Here is a 12,545-nt window from a genome sequence, read left to right as displayed (position 1 = left end):
CCAGAAATTTGAAGACCCTAGTCATCGGCTAGCACAGCCACCTCATTTTACAGATGAGCAATCTGAAGCTTGGCCATGGAAAGTGAACTCTCAGATCCCTGAGATGGTGGAGAGGAGGGATTCTAACTCAGGACTCTGAGTCCTCACAGCCTGGCTGAACCCCGTCTCCCCGTCTGCCTGGCAGAGGGCACGTTAGAGTGGGCTGATTGGGAATGGGGCACAGGGAGCCATTACGCCTGGGGAAGACGTCTGAGTGAGACCCGTCACAGAGCCAAAGATCCCAGGATTGCTCGGGAAGAGCACCTGTAGCAGTTGATACTGATAAAAGGATTCATCAAGCCTCTTCTCCAAGACCCTGCCTCCAGACTGATGGCTTTCATAGCTCACTGTTTCCGCTTCCGCTGATGAGAATATGGACCGTATGTGGAATACTCAGCCTGGAAGAGACTCTTCGAGGAGGTTATATAAAACCAAGCATCGACCCTACCTCCAGAGAGACAAGTGGCAAGTCCATTTACAGGTAGCTTTATTTGAGATATGAGGTCACATTTGTTCATTACAATTGAGTTTTTGTTTCTCCAAGTTTCAGGGGATGGGACATTGTTAGCGGCCTCCTAGTTATATTTCAGTAATTTATGGTGAAATGTTAAACAGACCAGCAGGAAGAAATCATCACTTCACTCTTGGACTCAGGATATGAGAAGGGAAGAAATCTTGGCTGTCTCTCAGCCCAACGCTCTAGATGCCAGAAATTTGGCACAATTTCTGCACACAACCCGCAGGAGGCGAGGGAATGGGCAAAAAGACAGGGTCTAGTGCTGAAAACGGGAACATTTCATGGTCCACACGCTGCCCCTCCTTGTGTTCATTCCCCACCTACCCTCCTACAACCCCCGAGTCTGATCCATTCACTGTATAGTTTCCTGTGTCATCCCTCCCTCCCCCAAACTCCTATCTTCCCCGGGCAGCAAGTGGAAGAGACGGCGAGGAGACGCTTTAAGCCAGAGACAGGGCCACCTGTTCAATGAAACTGGCCAGGTCAATGTCCCTTTCCGACAGGCCGGCACACTCGTGGGTACTCAGGGTGATGTGGACCTGAAAAACAAAACCACACGCTGAAGACTGACTTGTTTTAAGTCCGAGTTACTGCAGGTCCTATCTGTCTGCACGCAGCGTTCCTTGGGCTCCAGGCAAACTCAGCATAAAAGGTGGTAGCCCACCCACCCGCCCGCCCCCCACTTTGGGACCGGTTTGCTTGAGTCACCTGTTTTTAACTTGTTTAAAAAGAATGAACAAATCTTTTATCTTCTCTCTGATTCTTAATGAACACCACACGGACTGTTCTATTTCCACTATGATGATGGCAGCAGGGGCTCCTTAAGGGTCGGTCACTCTGCGCTAAACCACAGGCAGGTGCTGGACAGAGATCCGTCCGGCCCCAACGTGGCTGCCAATTGTCTAGAGGAAAATAATATCTAAACAAGGAGTGGAAGCAAATAAATTTGAGAGGTCGAGGGGCCGGGGGAGAAAAAGATCAGAACTGAAAAAAATCTCTGCGTTGTATGTACTCCATCGAAACCTCTTAGGAAGACCCGCAGTTGGGCTGAATGCCATTTCTACGGCTTCCTCATTGGGCGGTCTCATTTTGTCACCCAGCCAGTACTGAGGGAAATACAACCTGGGATGCTAGCTTTGGAGTCAAGGCCTGGGTTCGAGTGCAAAAGGCTACTATGTGCCAGGTGCTGGGCTGGAAGCACAAGAACGATACATACGAACTATGCGACTGATTTATAGGCCAGTCACCTTTCGATGCCCCTGGGCAGCTCTGGGATGATAAATGGATAACTTGCTGATCTGTATTAGTGGAAGGCATTTTCACACCTGGAGTATCCTATATGCTTATGAAATCAGGTCCAGATTAAAATCTTGAGCACCTGCTATGCGGCCAGAACGGAGCTATCTGAAATCAGTTTTTAAAAGACAGCTCTTCTTTCGCAAAGTTCAGGCAAGTTAGGAAGAAAAGCACAGGAAGCAATATGAAAGCAGAGACCCCAAACTTTGAGTGAAGTAGCTTGTAGGGAGGGGAGAGCCATGGGGGAAGGTAAGCTCTAAGGGCCAGGGAGGCCATCCAGGCTTTGGGGGCTGGCGGGGGAGGCCCCACCCCGGCTCACCTTGTTGTACACGTTGAACCATTCCGGGTGGTGGTCCAGTTTTTCAGCCTGTAGCGCGACTCTTGTCATGAACCCAAAGGCCTAGGGGAGGGAGGAAGAAGCTAGCTTGTGGCCAGGGCATGGGGAGGAGCGGAGAGCTGGGCAGGAGATGGTCTGGGTAACCCAGCTCTAAGGAGCCTTTGGCTCTAAAACTCAGCTTTAACACCTTAGCTTTCCTCCTGTCTACTGAAGAGGAAACATCATCAACCATGGTAAACATACAGAAGACTGGGAGAGAATAATGAGTAGCCTAGACCATCCCTTGGTGACCGGCAACTAGGCGGTTGGAGTCAGGAAGGTGAACTGGAATCAGCTTCAGACATTTGTGAGCTAAGTGACTGGGTGAGTCACAACCTCTGCCTGCCTCAGTTTCCCCCCAAAACTGTTAGATCTTTCTTCCCCCTTTCCCAGTTCTCCCAATTAGATACACAGACCCACCTACTCTCTCCCTGTCTACTCCCTTCCCTTCTCCCCTTTCATTTTAAGGCTTTGCTAAATTATTTGTAAAGTTCCTTTCAATTCTGAAGTTCTCAATAAACTTTTTGGCTCAAACTGCCTCAATTTTCTAATCTGGTAAATGGGGATAATAATAGAACCTACCTCACAAAGCTATCATGAGGATCAATTAAGTGTTTGCACATCTTAAAGGACTCTTTAAATGCTAGGGGCCTTTCTCATTAGATGCTGGATTACCCAGTGTCCTTTGAGTCACTGTAGGAGCAAGACACTTAAGTGTTTTTTCCCATCAGCCTTATGTAGGGAGGACCTTCCTCATGCAAGTGGATTAGCAAAGGTCTCCCCAAAAGGCCTCCCATGTGAGGAAGGGGGGCTCCTCAGCTTCTGAATAAACACTCCTTAAAATGAATTCAGGTATCGCGCCAGAATGCTCTCTCTGGCCAAGCCCCAGAGCCATACCCGGTTAAAATCCTTGAAATGGAACTGCTTGAAGATGGCATCTCGGCCCTCCAGCTCGTTCCAGCCCACGGCCCGCAGGTTCGGCAGCAGCTGTTCTCTCTCCTCAGCACTCAGTCTATGTACTTTTCCAGCCTGAGAGGAAAACGACACCATGTTGCCATTTGATTTCTCTGGACCTCAGTTTCCCCATCTGTAATGGGGGGAGGTCGACTAAATGGGTCCCAATCAAGTGAGAAGAGGGTCTGATTCATGATCACACTCCCCCTCCCCCTGATGGGTCTCCATCATAGGAGACTTTAGACCTCAGATCCAGTTCAATCTCTTCCTCACACATCCTCCGTTTTAGAGATGGAACTGAGGCTCACAGAGGGACTTGGACTAGGGACCACTTTAGGAGGCCCAGGGGAGAGGGCCAGGGATCAGGAGGATTTGAGTGGAAATTCAGCTTTGGGTGCTATGACCCTGGGGGACCCTTAGGAAGAGGAGGACCGGTGATGACCATGGTAGGTAGGGCTTGGGATGACCTTGGAAGATTTACGGGCAGGAGAAGTCATTTCCTCTCCACCACAACAGGGCCTGTGCCCTGCCCGTCTGTATCCCCCACAGTGCCTTGCTGGTGATCAGTAAATGTTGGCTGAATTGAATTATCCTTCTCTCTCCTCTCCTCCTCCTCTCCCTATTGGACAGCTGCTGAGATGGTGGAACACCACGGTGGGAGGAAAGATTCAGAGTAAACACAGCTCTAGAAACCATCACCCCTGGCCTTTCAGGCTGGCTGATAAGCTCCCAACGAGTATCTTGGCAACCAGACATCAGGCAGAGCCTTAATATCTGCTGTCTGGTCCTTTGGCAGCTGGAGGGTGAGGGTTGGAGGGGGGTGGGGAGGCAGGGCTCAGGGCTGCTCTGGAGGAGGGGCTCTCCACCTCTTGTCTCACCCCCACCAGATGCCCAGATCCAGTAGCCTCCCAACACAAACACCTTTCTGACCTCCAGGTCAAAGGATTTAGAAATGACGACATTTGCAGAGAATCATGGGGAGATTCACCTTGTCCAGCATTCTGGCCTGAGAGAGGCTGGAGGAAAAATGACCCCTCCCCAATTCTCTCCATTAGATACACAGACCTACCCTCTCTCTCCTTGAATACCCCCATCCCTTCTCTTCCATTTTAAAGCTTTAGAATTGAAAGGAACCTTAGAGATAAGTTCTGATTAAATCCTTGGCCTCAAACTGAGCGAGCAAATGCCTGTTTACAAGGCTGGCCCCTTCTGCAAGCGTGGACCTCTTCCTGTCTCCCCCTCCCCTGCTATATTACTCATCTGTCCCTGAGCTGGAACATGGCGTGGATGAGGGAAAGACTGATCCCAGTGTGGAGACACCATTCCCCACCAGTGACTGGTTCATCCCAAACCCACCCAGGAAAACTTCCTGCACCGGTGGCTGCCCTCCTTCACCAGGTGTCTAGAGATACTGACCTGCCTCCCTCAAACTCATGCCTCTGGAGGTCCGCGTCCCCAAATATAGCCTTTGGGAGCACAGATTTAGAAAAGGGAGGAACCTCGTTTTTAATCCATTTTACAGATGAGGAAACTGAGACCCAGAGAGAAGCTGAGATATTTAAGGTCAAAGAAGGGATTTGATTCCTGGACCTCTGCCTTTTCCCTTATACTGGGTTGTCAGCACCATTCTGCACCTTATCCTTGCCCTATGGATCCGTCTGCCATCCCGATCCCGGGGACATGGCTGCTGATCAGGGAAGGGTCTTGGACGTGTTTTGCCGTCATCCCCCTCGGGCGGGCTCATGAGGGAGGAAATGGGGCTTCAGTCCCCAGGCCTTCTCTATGCCTCCTGCGGGCTTTTGGTCCCTTTCGGCAGCCCTGCTTGTCCCGCTTCTTCCTTTTCCCAGGAGCGGGCCGCAGGAAGCAAGCTGTTGATTAACCGAAGGACGGGGCTGTTTGCCTCCTCTCCCAGCCCTGGGTGGGAGCACGTGAACCCCGTGGCTCACGGGCCTGGCTTTGGGCAGCCCCTTCCCCGATGCCCCGACCCTCGCCAGCGCGGGACTCTTACCATGTCAGCGGTGGGTGCAGGAGAGAGCGCCCGAGGACCTCGCAGGGACCGGAGGGAGGAAGGGAGGGAGCCTCCACCAGCTTGAGACCAGAGCTCCGGACTGCTCCGCTCGGAGGGGGCGTGGCAAAGGGCTTAAACCCACCCCCCGCCAGCCGCTGTCTGGCTCCTCTCCTGTCCTAGCCGGCCAGGGCCAGCTCCCAGGGGCGGGAGGGGAGGGGAGGGGAGGGACCCTGAGGGTGGGGAGAGGAACTGCAAACCTCACCAGGGATCCAGCTTTAAAGTGCTTTCCCTGGAAAAGTCTCTCTTTCCCCCGCTCTCCCCGAGGAGCCAACCCTGGACAATGATCTCTCCCACCCCGAGCCCCTCCTTTCCTGCTCTAAGCTTCCAGAAAAGCTTTTTCTCTTTAAGTCTAGGGGAAGAAAAAGGGAGCAGGGGTGGAAGCCTGCGCGGGCCGCTGCCCTCTCCAGGTTAATGATTACCGGAGGAGGGCTCTCTGCTAGGAGAGACGGGGCCTGCGCTTGCGGCCACTCCTTCCCAGAGACAGGGAATCAGAGCCAGGAGGGGCCTCCGGCTCGGGCCTCCTCCTGGAAGCTTGTCCAGAGTCACACGGCAAGGGGCTGGCTCTGTCCCCCTTAAACCGGGCACCCTCCGTCCCCCCTGACGAGGGACGCTCCACCCCTCCCTGGATCCGCAACCCCAAGCCAGATACCGAAGGCCGGCGTGACGCTGGACAAGTCACTTAGCCCGTGAGCTTCGATTTCTTCTCTATGGAAAAGGCTCACCCTGCTCCCTCCTCTTCCTCGTGGGCCGCTGGGAGCAAAGTGCCAGAGCTACGTGAAACCTGAGCATTACGCCTTCTATTTCCTTGTAGGACTGCGAGGATTCAGTGAGCCGGGGCCTCGTGTTCGGTCAGCTGTGACGCGCTTTGCAGATATCTGCTAATTTCTCCTCCATTGACCCATGTGTGGAACGAAGTCTGTTGGGAATGTGTATAGTGTTATCTCCCTTCCCAGGCCCAGCTGAATGGATTGGAACCCCGAACCACAGGATCGGGGCTCCCAGAGACACCCCAAAGGAATCCCCATTGTAACATTCCCAGTAGCTGGTCCCTCAGCCCCTGGTGGAAAACCTTCAATGAGATGATGGAGCATCTGCTCCCTCTCAGGGTTGTAGAATCCACCATGGACAGCTCTCTTTTCCTGGTCAGCCCTTAATTGGCTTCTTTCCTTTCCCACCCTGTTGCACCTGGGGCTGCCTTGGGGACCCAAGACCCCTCTTCCCCACAACAGCCCTGCAAAAACTTGAACTCCATCACGTTCTACTTTCTCTCCAATTCCTTTCAGAAGAAAGAGCCCATTTTCTTCAGTGAATGATCACCTTTCTCCTTATGGTGATAAGAGTCACATTCATAAGTACCTTATTTATATGGTACCTTAGAGTATTCAAAGTGCTTGTCAAAAACTATCTCATTTGATTCTCACAACTACCCTGGGAGCCAGGGGGTATTATTATCCCCATGTAGAGTTGAGAAAGTTAATGGCGTGTCTACACATAGCTCGTAAGTAAATGAGACTGAGATTTGACCTCAGGTTTTTCTGCTTCTAGCTCCAGCATTCTGTCCCTCATAGCAAAGTGCCAGGATTATCACTTCCTCTTTTCCCTTGTGCCTGGGAACTTGAGCTGCAGGAATTAGCCTTCTACCTTTGTCTGCCATCTTGTAGGATTGAGAAAGGCTCATGGGCAGTTTCTAGGGCACTCCAGAGAGCCAGTGTGTTTCCTGGAGCCGGGAACTGGGACTAAGGGTAGGCAAGGGGCTGCTGTCCAGGGTTCAGTCCTGTGGTGATGTTGGGAAAGAAGGCAGCAAAGAACCTATTCTCATATAACTTTAGAAAAACTGCATATTTTGTTCACTTGAGTATCCTGCCCTCTACTCACTCCTTAGGGTCCTACTGATGACATATTGCTGTCATGTTCCAGAGAAGCTTTAAAACGTATTGGGGCCAATAACACTATTTTTAAAACTTTGGGATGGGGGGGGTGATGTCTCTTGCCCTGACTTTTTGGGTGGGAAATCCATAGGATTAAGTTCTGCTAGCCTGAACTTGCAATATAGTGCCATGATATTGTCATCAATGTAATGTGTTCTGGAAGTTTTAGAATGGAAGAGGACTTTATAGGTGAACTAGAACAATCCCTGTCTTTTTAAAGATGAGTAAACTGAGGCTTAGAGAAGTGAAATGCTTTGTTTAGGTCACACAGTCAGTAATTAGCAAAACTGGGATTCAGTCCCAGACCTGATTTTACATTTGGGGATCCTTCTATTACCTCGTGCTGCACCTTTTGAGTCTATCACTTGTCATTTGTTAATACAGTCTCCATTACTCAATGAAATGAGCCATCCCCCTCCCCAAGCCCCAATAGATTTAAGTACTGAATCTAATTCACTTCCTAAGGCTTTTGACTTTTCCACTTGGCCTTTTCCCTTGTTAAAACTTGTCCTGGGATCATTCTGGATGTCTTCAACACTTCTTCAATTTGCCTTAAATCCACAAAACTCTGGCTCTCACAGATTGGCCCCACTCGGCCACTCTTTGGGCCTCATGGTTTCAGAGTGAATGTAAATAGTAATTGTTGCTGTTTTGGCCCCAAACATGGAGGGTCTTCTCCCTCCTAGGTTGATTGTTTTTTCTGACCAGGTAAAAAAGGCCATTCTCAGTCAAACTGAGATCTTGTTAAGGACCTTAGCTTAACCCAAATCTCTCATTGTATCCAGGGCCAGCTCCTGTTATCTTGATCTTGGCATTTTGGTGACTCACAAGCTCAATTAGGATCAACAATGTGACACAATGATTCCTTTCTTTTTTTGGAGGCAGACAGAGACTAACTGACTTGCTGAAGGGTCACACGCTCAGAAAATGTATGAAGTGGAATTTGAACTCGGCTCTTCCTGACTCCAGTCCCAGCTCTCTGTACACTGTGGTACCACCAGCTGGGCTTGGAGACAATTCAAGGTTAAATGGAGTGGAGCCAACTTAAGAATATTAGACTTTTGAAATTAAGCCTCTCACCCCATTAGAATCTTCTCTAGAGAGAGGTGGGCTCCATTGGTCTCAGGTATATCAATGAAACCCTGTGTCTGGAGCTAGACTGGTCAGAGGCTATTGTCCTTACTCTGCTCAGACCACATTCTGGTGGCAGCATTTTGGAAAGGGCCTGGACAAGCTGGAGCCTGCCCACAGGAGCCGGACCTCCTGAGAGCATTTCAGAGCAAGATTGGCTGGGGGGCCCTGGGCTTCCCTCTATTGGAGAAGAGAAAATTCAGAAAATCCTATCCAAATATCCAGAGATTTTGTCTCAATAACTGAAGGCCTTCCCACTACTGAGCCTAGAGAATAGAACAGTGAAAAGGGAACAGGATGTTGGACAATAAGCAGCTTGTCTCTCCTTGAATAGCTCTAAGGTTGCAATCCTAGACGTGTAACTGTGGGCATGTCACTGGCTCTCACTTTCCTTATCAGTACAATGAAGAGACTGGTCTAGTGGACTTCTAAAGTTGCTTCCAGGTTTACAAAAGATATGTAATGACTAAAATGGTCCATAAGGCACTTTCCAGCTCTAAATTCTGTGAATAATGTAATTTATTTTCATGACAAGTAGTGAGCTCTCTCTTCTTGGAAGTGCTCAAAAATGACAATGATGTGGTAGAGAAGGTTCTCGCCCTTGGTGGGAGGTTGGGCCAGTTGGCCTTAAGGGTCCCTTTTCACTTCAAGATTCTAATTTTCTTGAGTATTTTTCACTTTCTTCTCCATTCCATATAAGTCGGCATTCTCTCTCTCATGTAGGTAGCCCTAGAGATGTAGCACTGGAAGTCACTCAGAAAACTTGAGGTTCAAATCATTCCTCATTTTTGTGACACTGGCCACTGTCTGCCTTAGTTTCCCCAACTGTAAACCGGGTAGCGTGATAGCACATGTCCTCCAAAAAACTCAAAAGAGCTACTATTTATAAAGCGTTTCACATGGTGACTTGCATACAGCAGGTATGAATGCTTGTTTCCTTCCTTCCAGTTGAAAACTTCTAGCGGGGAGGATTCTTTATTCTTTCCAAGTTTTGCACAGTTTGGTGTTCTAAATGGAGCTTGGTCAATCAATGCTGTTGACTAATGGAACACGTGGGGCTGTCCAATAGATACCCAGCAATTCATCTGTGCTTACCGTCTTGCAACTCTTCCTTTCACCACAAGGAGGCAAAGTTGGCCAAGGAAACATAGCATTTCCTTCAGATAGACAAGATCTTGTCTTCCTTACCAAGGGCTGGAGAGACAGCCAGTGTCTGGGGAAGCCCCATTTTCTTCTCTGTAGCCCAAAGTCCAGTCTTAGTCCCTGAAGGCTAATGGGTTTGTTTTACTAAGGCTCGTTGCTCCATAGCATATAGAGCTGGAAGGGACTTGAACTACCCTAATCTTCTTATTTTACAGATAAGGAAACTGAAGCACAGGTTGTCACACTGATGACTCTAGGAAGCTAGGATTCAAACTCAGTTTCTCTGTTACAGATTCAGTGACTTCCTTGCCTTGTCTCTCCTAGACTTTTCCTCCTATTTAAACTCTCTATCCTGGATTTGGAGTTCCAGAACGTGGCTTTTGAATCTTGGGCTCAGTGCATTACATCACTGTGTGAGAGTGGCCATTAGCACTTATCCTCTGCTTGCTTTGGTTTCCTCATATGTAAAATGGGAATAATAATAGCACTTAATGCGACGATAATAATTATAAAGCACTTGGCATAAATAATTATAAAGTGTCTGGCGCTTAGTAAGTGCTATATAAATGTTAACCATTATTATTAATTGCCTCAGTGTCCCACCAGCTCGGGTACCATCCATGAACGTTTCCCTTTCCCCCCAACTTCTAGTAGCCTGTCTCCCAGCTACCTTGAGTCTAGCATCCTCCATGAAGATTTCCCTGATTCCCCAACATCTAGCAGCCTGTCTCCCAACTACCTTGTATCTAGTCCATTCATGAAAATTCCCTGATCCCCCAGCTTCTAATAGCCTGTCTTCCCACTACTTTGTGTCTAACTCCTTTGTATGTGTTTGTACTTATTCGTTATGATTTATGCTGTCTATATTTTAAATGTACTTTTCTCCCCTATCACAACGTAAGTTCTTTGAGCAAAGAAATAGTTTCCTTCTCGGTCCTGTTATCCTCAAGGGCCTTGCACAGTGCCTGGCATATAAAGGATTTTAATAAGTGGGAGATATAGGACATGCACAAGAACAATACACTATAATACAAATCACTTAATCTCATTCAACCTCAATTTCCTCATTTGTAAGTTAGCCTCAATGGCTTCTCGGGTTTCTTCCAGCTCTAAACGTACAATCCTCTGATCCTAAGGCAGTATGTGATCAGTGCTATGAGAAGGAAAGGTATGACAAATTGTTGAAAGAGCTCAGAGTAAGGTTTGCTAGTCTCAGCTTGGCAGGAGTTGGGATTGGGAGGGCTTCATGGAAGAGGTGGCATTGAGCTTGATCTTAAAGGCTGGGTAGGCTTTCACTAAGTAGAGATGGGAGGAGTGTTTTACAGGGGAAGGGAGAATGTGAGCCAAGATACAAATGCCAGACTGTGCCAGCAGGCATGAAGACCGGTATGGATGGGGCACTACAGTGTATGCAAGGGCAAAGGGAAAGGCAAGATGATAGATTGGGGCTAGAGGATGGAGAGCCTTGAATGCCAAATTAAAGAGCTTGTTTATAATCCTGTAAGTCCTGATGATTTTTTGAGAGAGATATGATTATGTTATGACCTTAACAGTGTTATGACTTCAGGATTAGGAATCTTGAGATTACGGGTTAACAGTATGCAGGTTTGCATCCTTCTTCTTGAAGTGAAGATCCTCTCATTTTTATATTTATATCTCTAGCATATGACATATATGAGACATTTAATAATGTTTTCTGGGGGTTGATGATGGGCAAGTGTGTAGGAGAAGTCAAAGAAAGAGACTAGAGGCAGGGAGCCCAGTTAGAAAGCTTTTCTAATAGCGGAGGTGAGAATGATGGGGGCTGGACCAGGGAGGATTGGGAATGAAAGGATGCTTGAAGAGATATTAGGGAGGGAAAGTGATGATCTGGTAAGTGACTAATATGGGAGTGAAGGAGAAGAAGGAGTCCCAGATAAAAGAGGAGATAGTGTTAACAGAGGCAGAGAACTTGAGAGGAGGATCAGATTTTGGAAGGAAATGATTAGTAGAAAAGATATGGGAGGCAGTTAGAGATGGATAATCAAGGAAGAGACTGGAGCTGAAGATACAAATTTATGAGTCATCCAAGTGGAGGCAGAAGATGTAGGAAAGAATAGTTTTTTCCTGGTGAGGCAATTGGATCACAGAGCTAATAAGTATCAAGTGTCTGAGACTGAATTCAAACTCAGGTCCGCTGGATTGGTGCTCTCTCCCTTGTGTCACCTAGCTGCCTCTGTTCCCCTTTTTTGATAGCTATAATTATGCTGAAGTTTTTCCTTGCCTCAAGCCTAAATCTGCTTCTTACCACTTTTACCCATTGTTCTTAATTTTGGGCTATGGGACAAGGAAGAACAAGCCCCTTTCTCGTTTGGTGTGATATCTTTTCAAATGTTTATCCCCAAATGAGGCTGTTTTCTCTACTAAATACTCTCTGTGTAATCAATCAATCTTACTGGGGATGAAATCAAGAGTATTTGTGTTCTAATCCTCCTTCTGCTACTACTAGTCCTTGATCAAGTCATTTTACTTTTGTGATCTCAGTTTACCCTTTTGTTCAGTCATTTTCCCATCATTTCTGACTCAACATGACCCCATTTGGGATTATCTTCTGGATACTGGAGTGGTTTACCATTTCCTTCTTCATCTCATTTTACAGTTGAGGAAACAGGAAAACAGGGTTAAGTGATTTACTCAGAGTCACACAGCTAGTAAATATCTGGGGCCAGATTTGAACTTCTTAACTGATTGCTAAGGTCCCTTCTCTAGAACTGTAACCTATGCTTCTGATGACTGTCTGGCTTATTGCTGTTCTTTCTTAAATGTGATGCTTGGAATTAAACAGGCTTTTTCAGAAGCAGTCTGCCTAAGTTAGAATAGAGCAGGGCTGTCATCTCCCCAGTCTGAGACTCAGTGCCTCTCAGTGCAACCCAAGATTGAATCAGCCTCCTTGGTTGCCATGTTACACACTTGACTCTTATTGAACTTGCTCTCCACTAACCCCCCAAATCTTCTGCGAGCAATCCTCTGTCTAGCTGTGCTTCCCTGATTTTATATGTATGACTTTGCTTTTTTTGATCCTGATTATAATACTTTATATTATTCCTATTAAAA

General features: G+C 47.8%; 1 protein-coding gene across 2 annotated transcripts; it reads right to left on the bottom strand.

Moving 5' to 3' along the window:
* Positions 1–509: 509 nt before the first annotated feature.
* On the bottom strand, positions 510–5,532 carry PCBD1 (pterin-4 alpha-carbinolamine dehydratase 1). 2 transcript variants are annotated; one of them, XM_051982203.1, is made up of 4 exons: positions 5,191–5,532; positions 3,126–3,257; positions 2,172–2,252; positions 510–1,095 (listed from the first exon to the last, which is right to left on the bottom strand). In XM_051982203.1, the coding sequence occupies exons 1-4, from the start codon at positions 5,191–5,193 to the stop codon at positions 997–999; spliced, it is 315 nt and encodes a 104-aa protein (XP_051838163.1). In that variant the 5' UTR covers positions 5,194–5,532; the 3' UTR covers positions 510–996. The 2 variants fall into 2 exon arrangements, with proteins under 2 accessions (XP_051838163.1, XP_051838162.1); XM_051982202.1 differs by lacking the exon at positions 5,191–5,532 and adding an exon at positions 3,650–3,810.
* Positions 5,533–12,545: the final 7,013 nt, after the last annotated feature.

The sequence above is a fragment of the Antechinus flavipes genome, chromosome 2 (genome assembly GCF_016432865.1).
Source record: "Antechinus flavipes isolate AdamAnt ecotype Samford, QLD, Australia chromosome 2, AdamAnt_v2, whole genome shotgun sequence".
Lineage (NCBI taxonomy): Eukaryota > Metazoa > Chordata > Mammalia > Dasyuromorphia > Dasyuridae > Antechinus > Antechinus flavipes.
The sequence above is the reverse complement of the archived record's forward strand: the minus strand, read 5'-3'. Positions and strand labels throughout refer to the sequence as shown.

Excerpts from the sequence above, each read along its gene's own strand:
- PCBD1 (XM_051982202.1), bottom strand. The coding sequence starts at position 3,679 with ATGACTTCTCCTGCCCGTAAATCTTCCAAG. Across the intron at positions 3,258-3,649 it reads CTGCCCGTAAATCTTCCAAG|GCTGGAAAAGTACATAGACT; the intron begins GTCATCCCAAGC and ends TTTTCCTCTCAG. Across the intron at positions 1,096-2,171 it reads GGTTCAACGTGTACAACAAG|GTCCACATCACCCTGAGTAC; the intron begins GTGAGCCGGGGT and ends TTTGTTTTTCAG.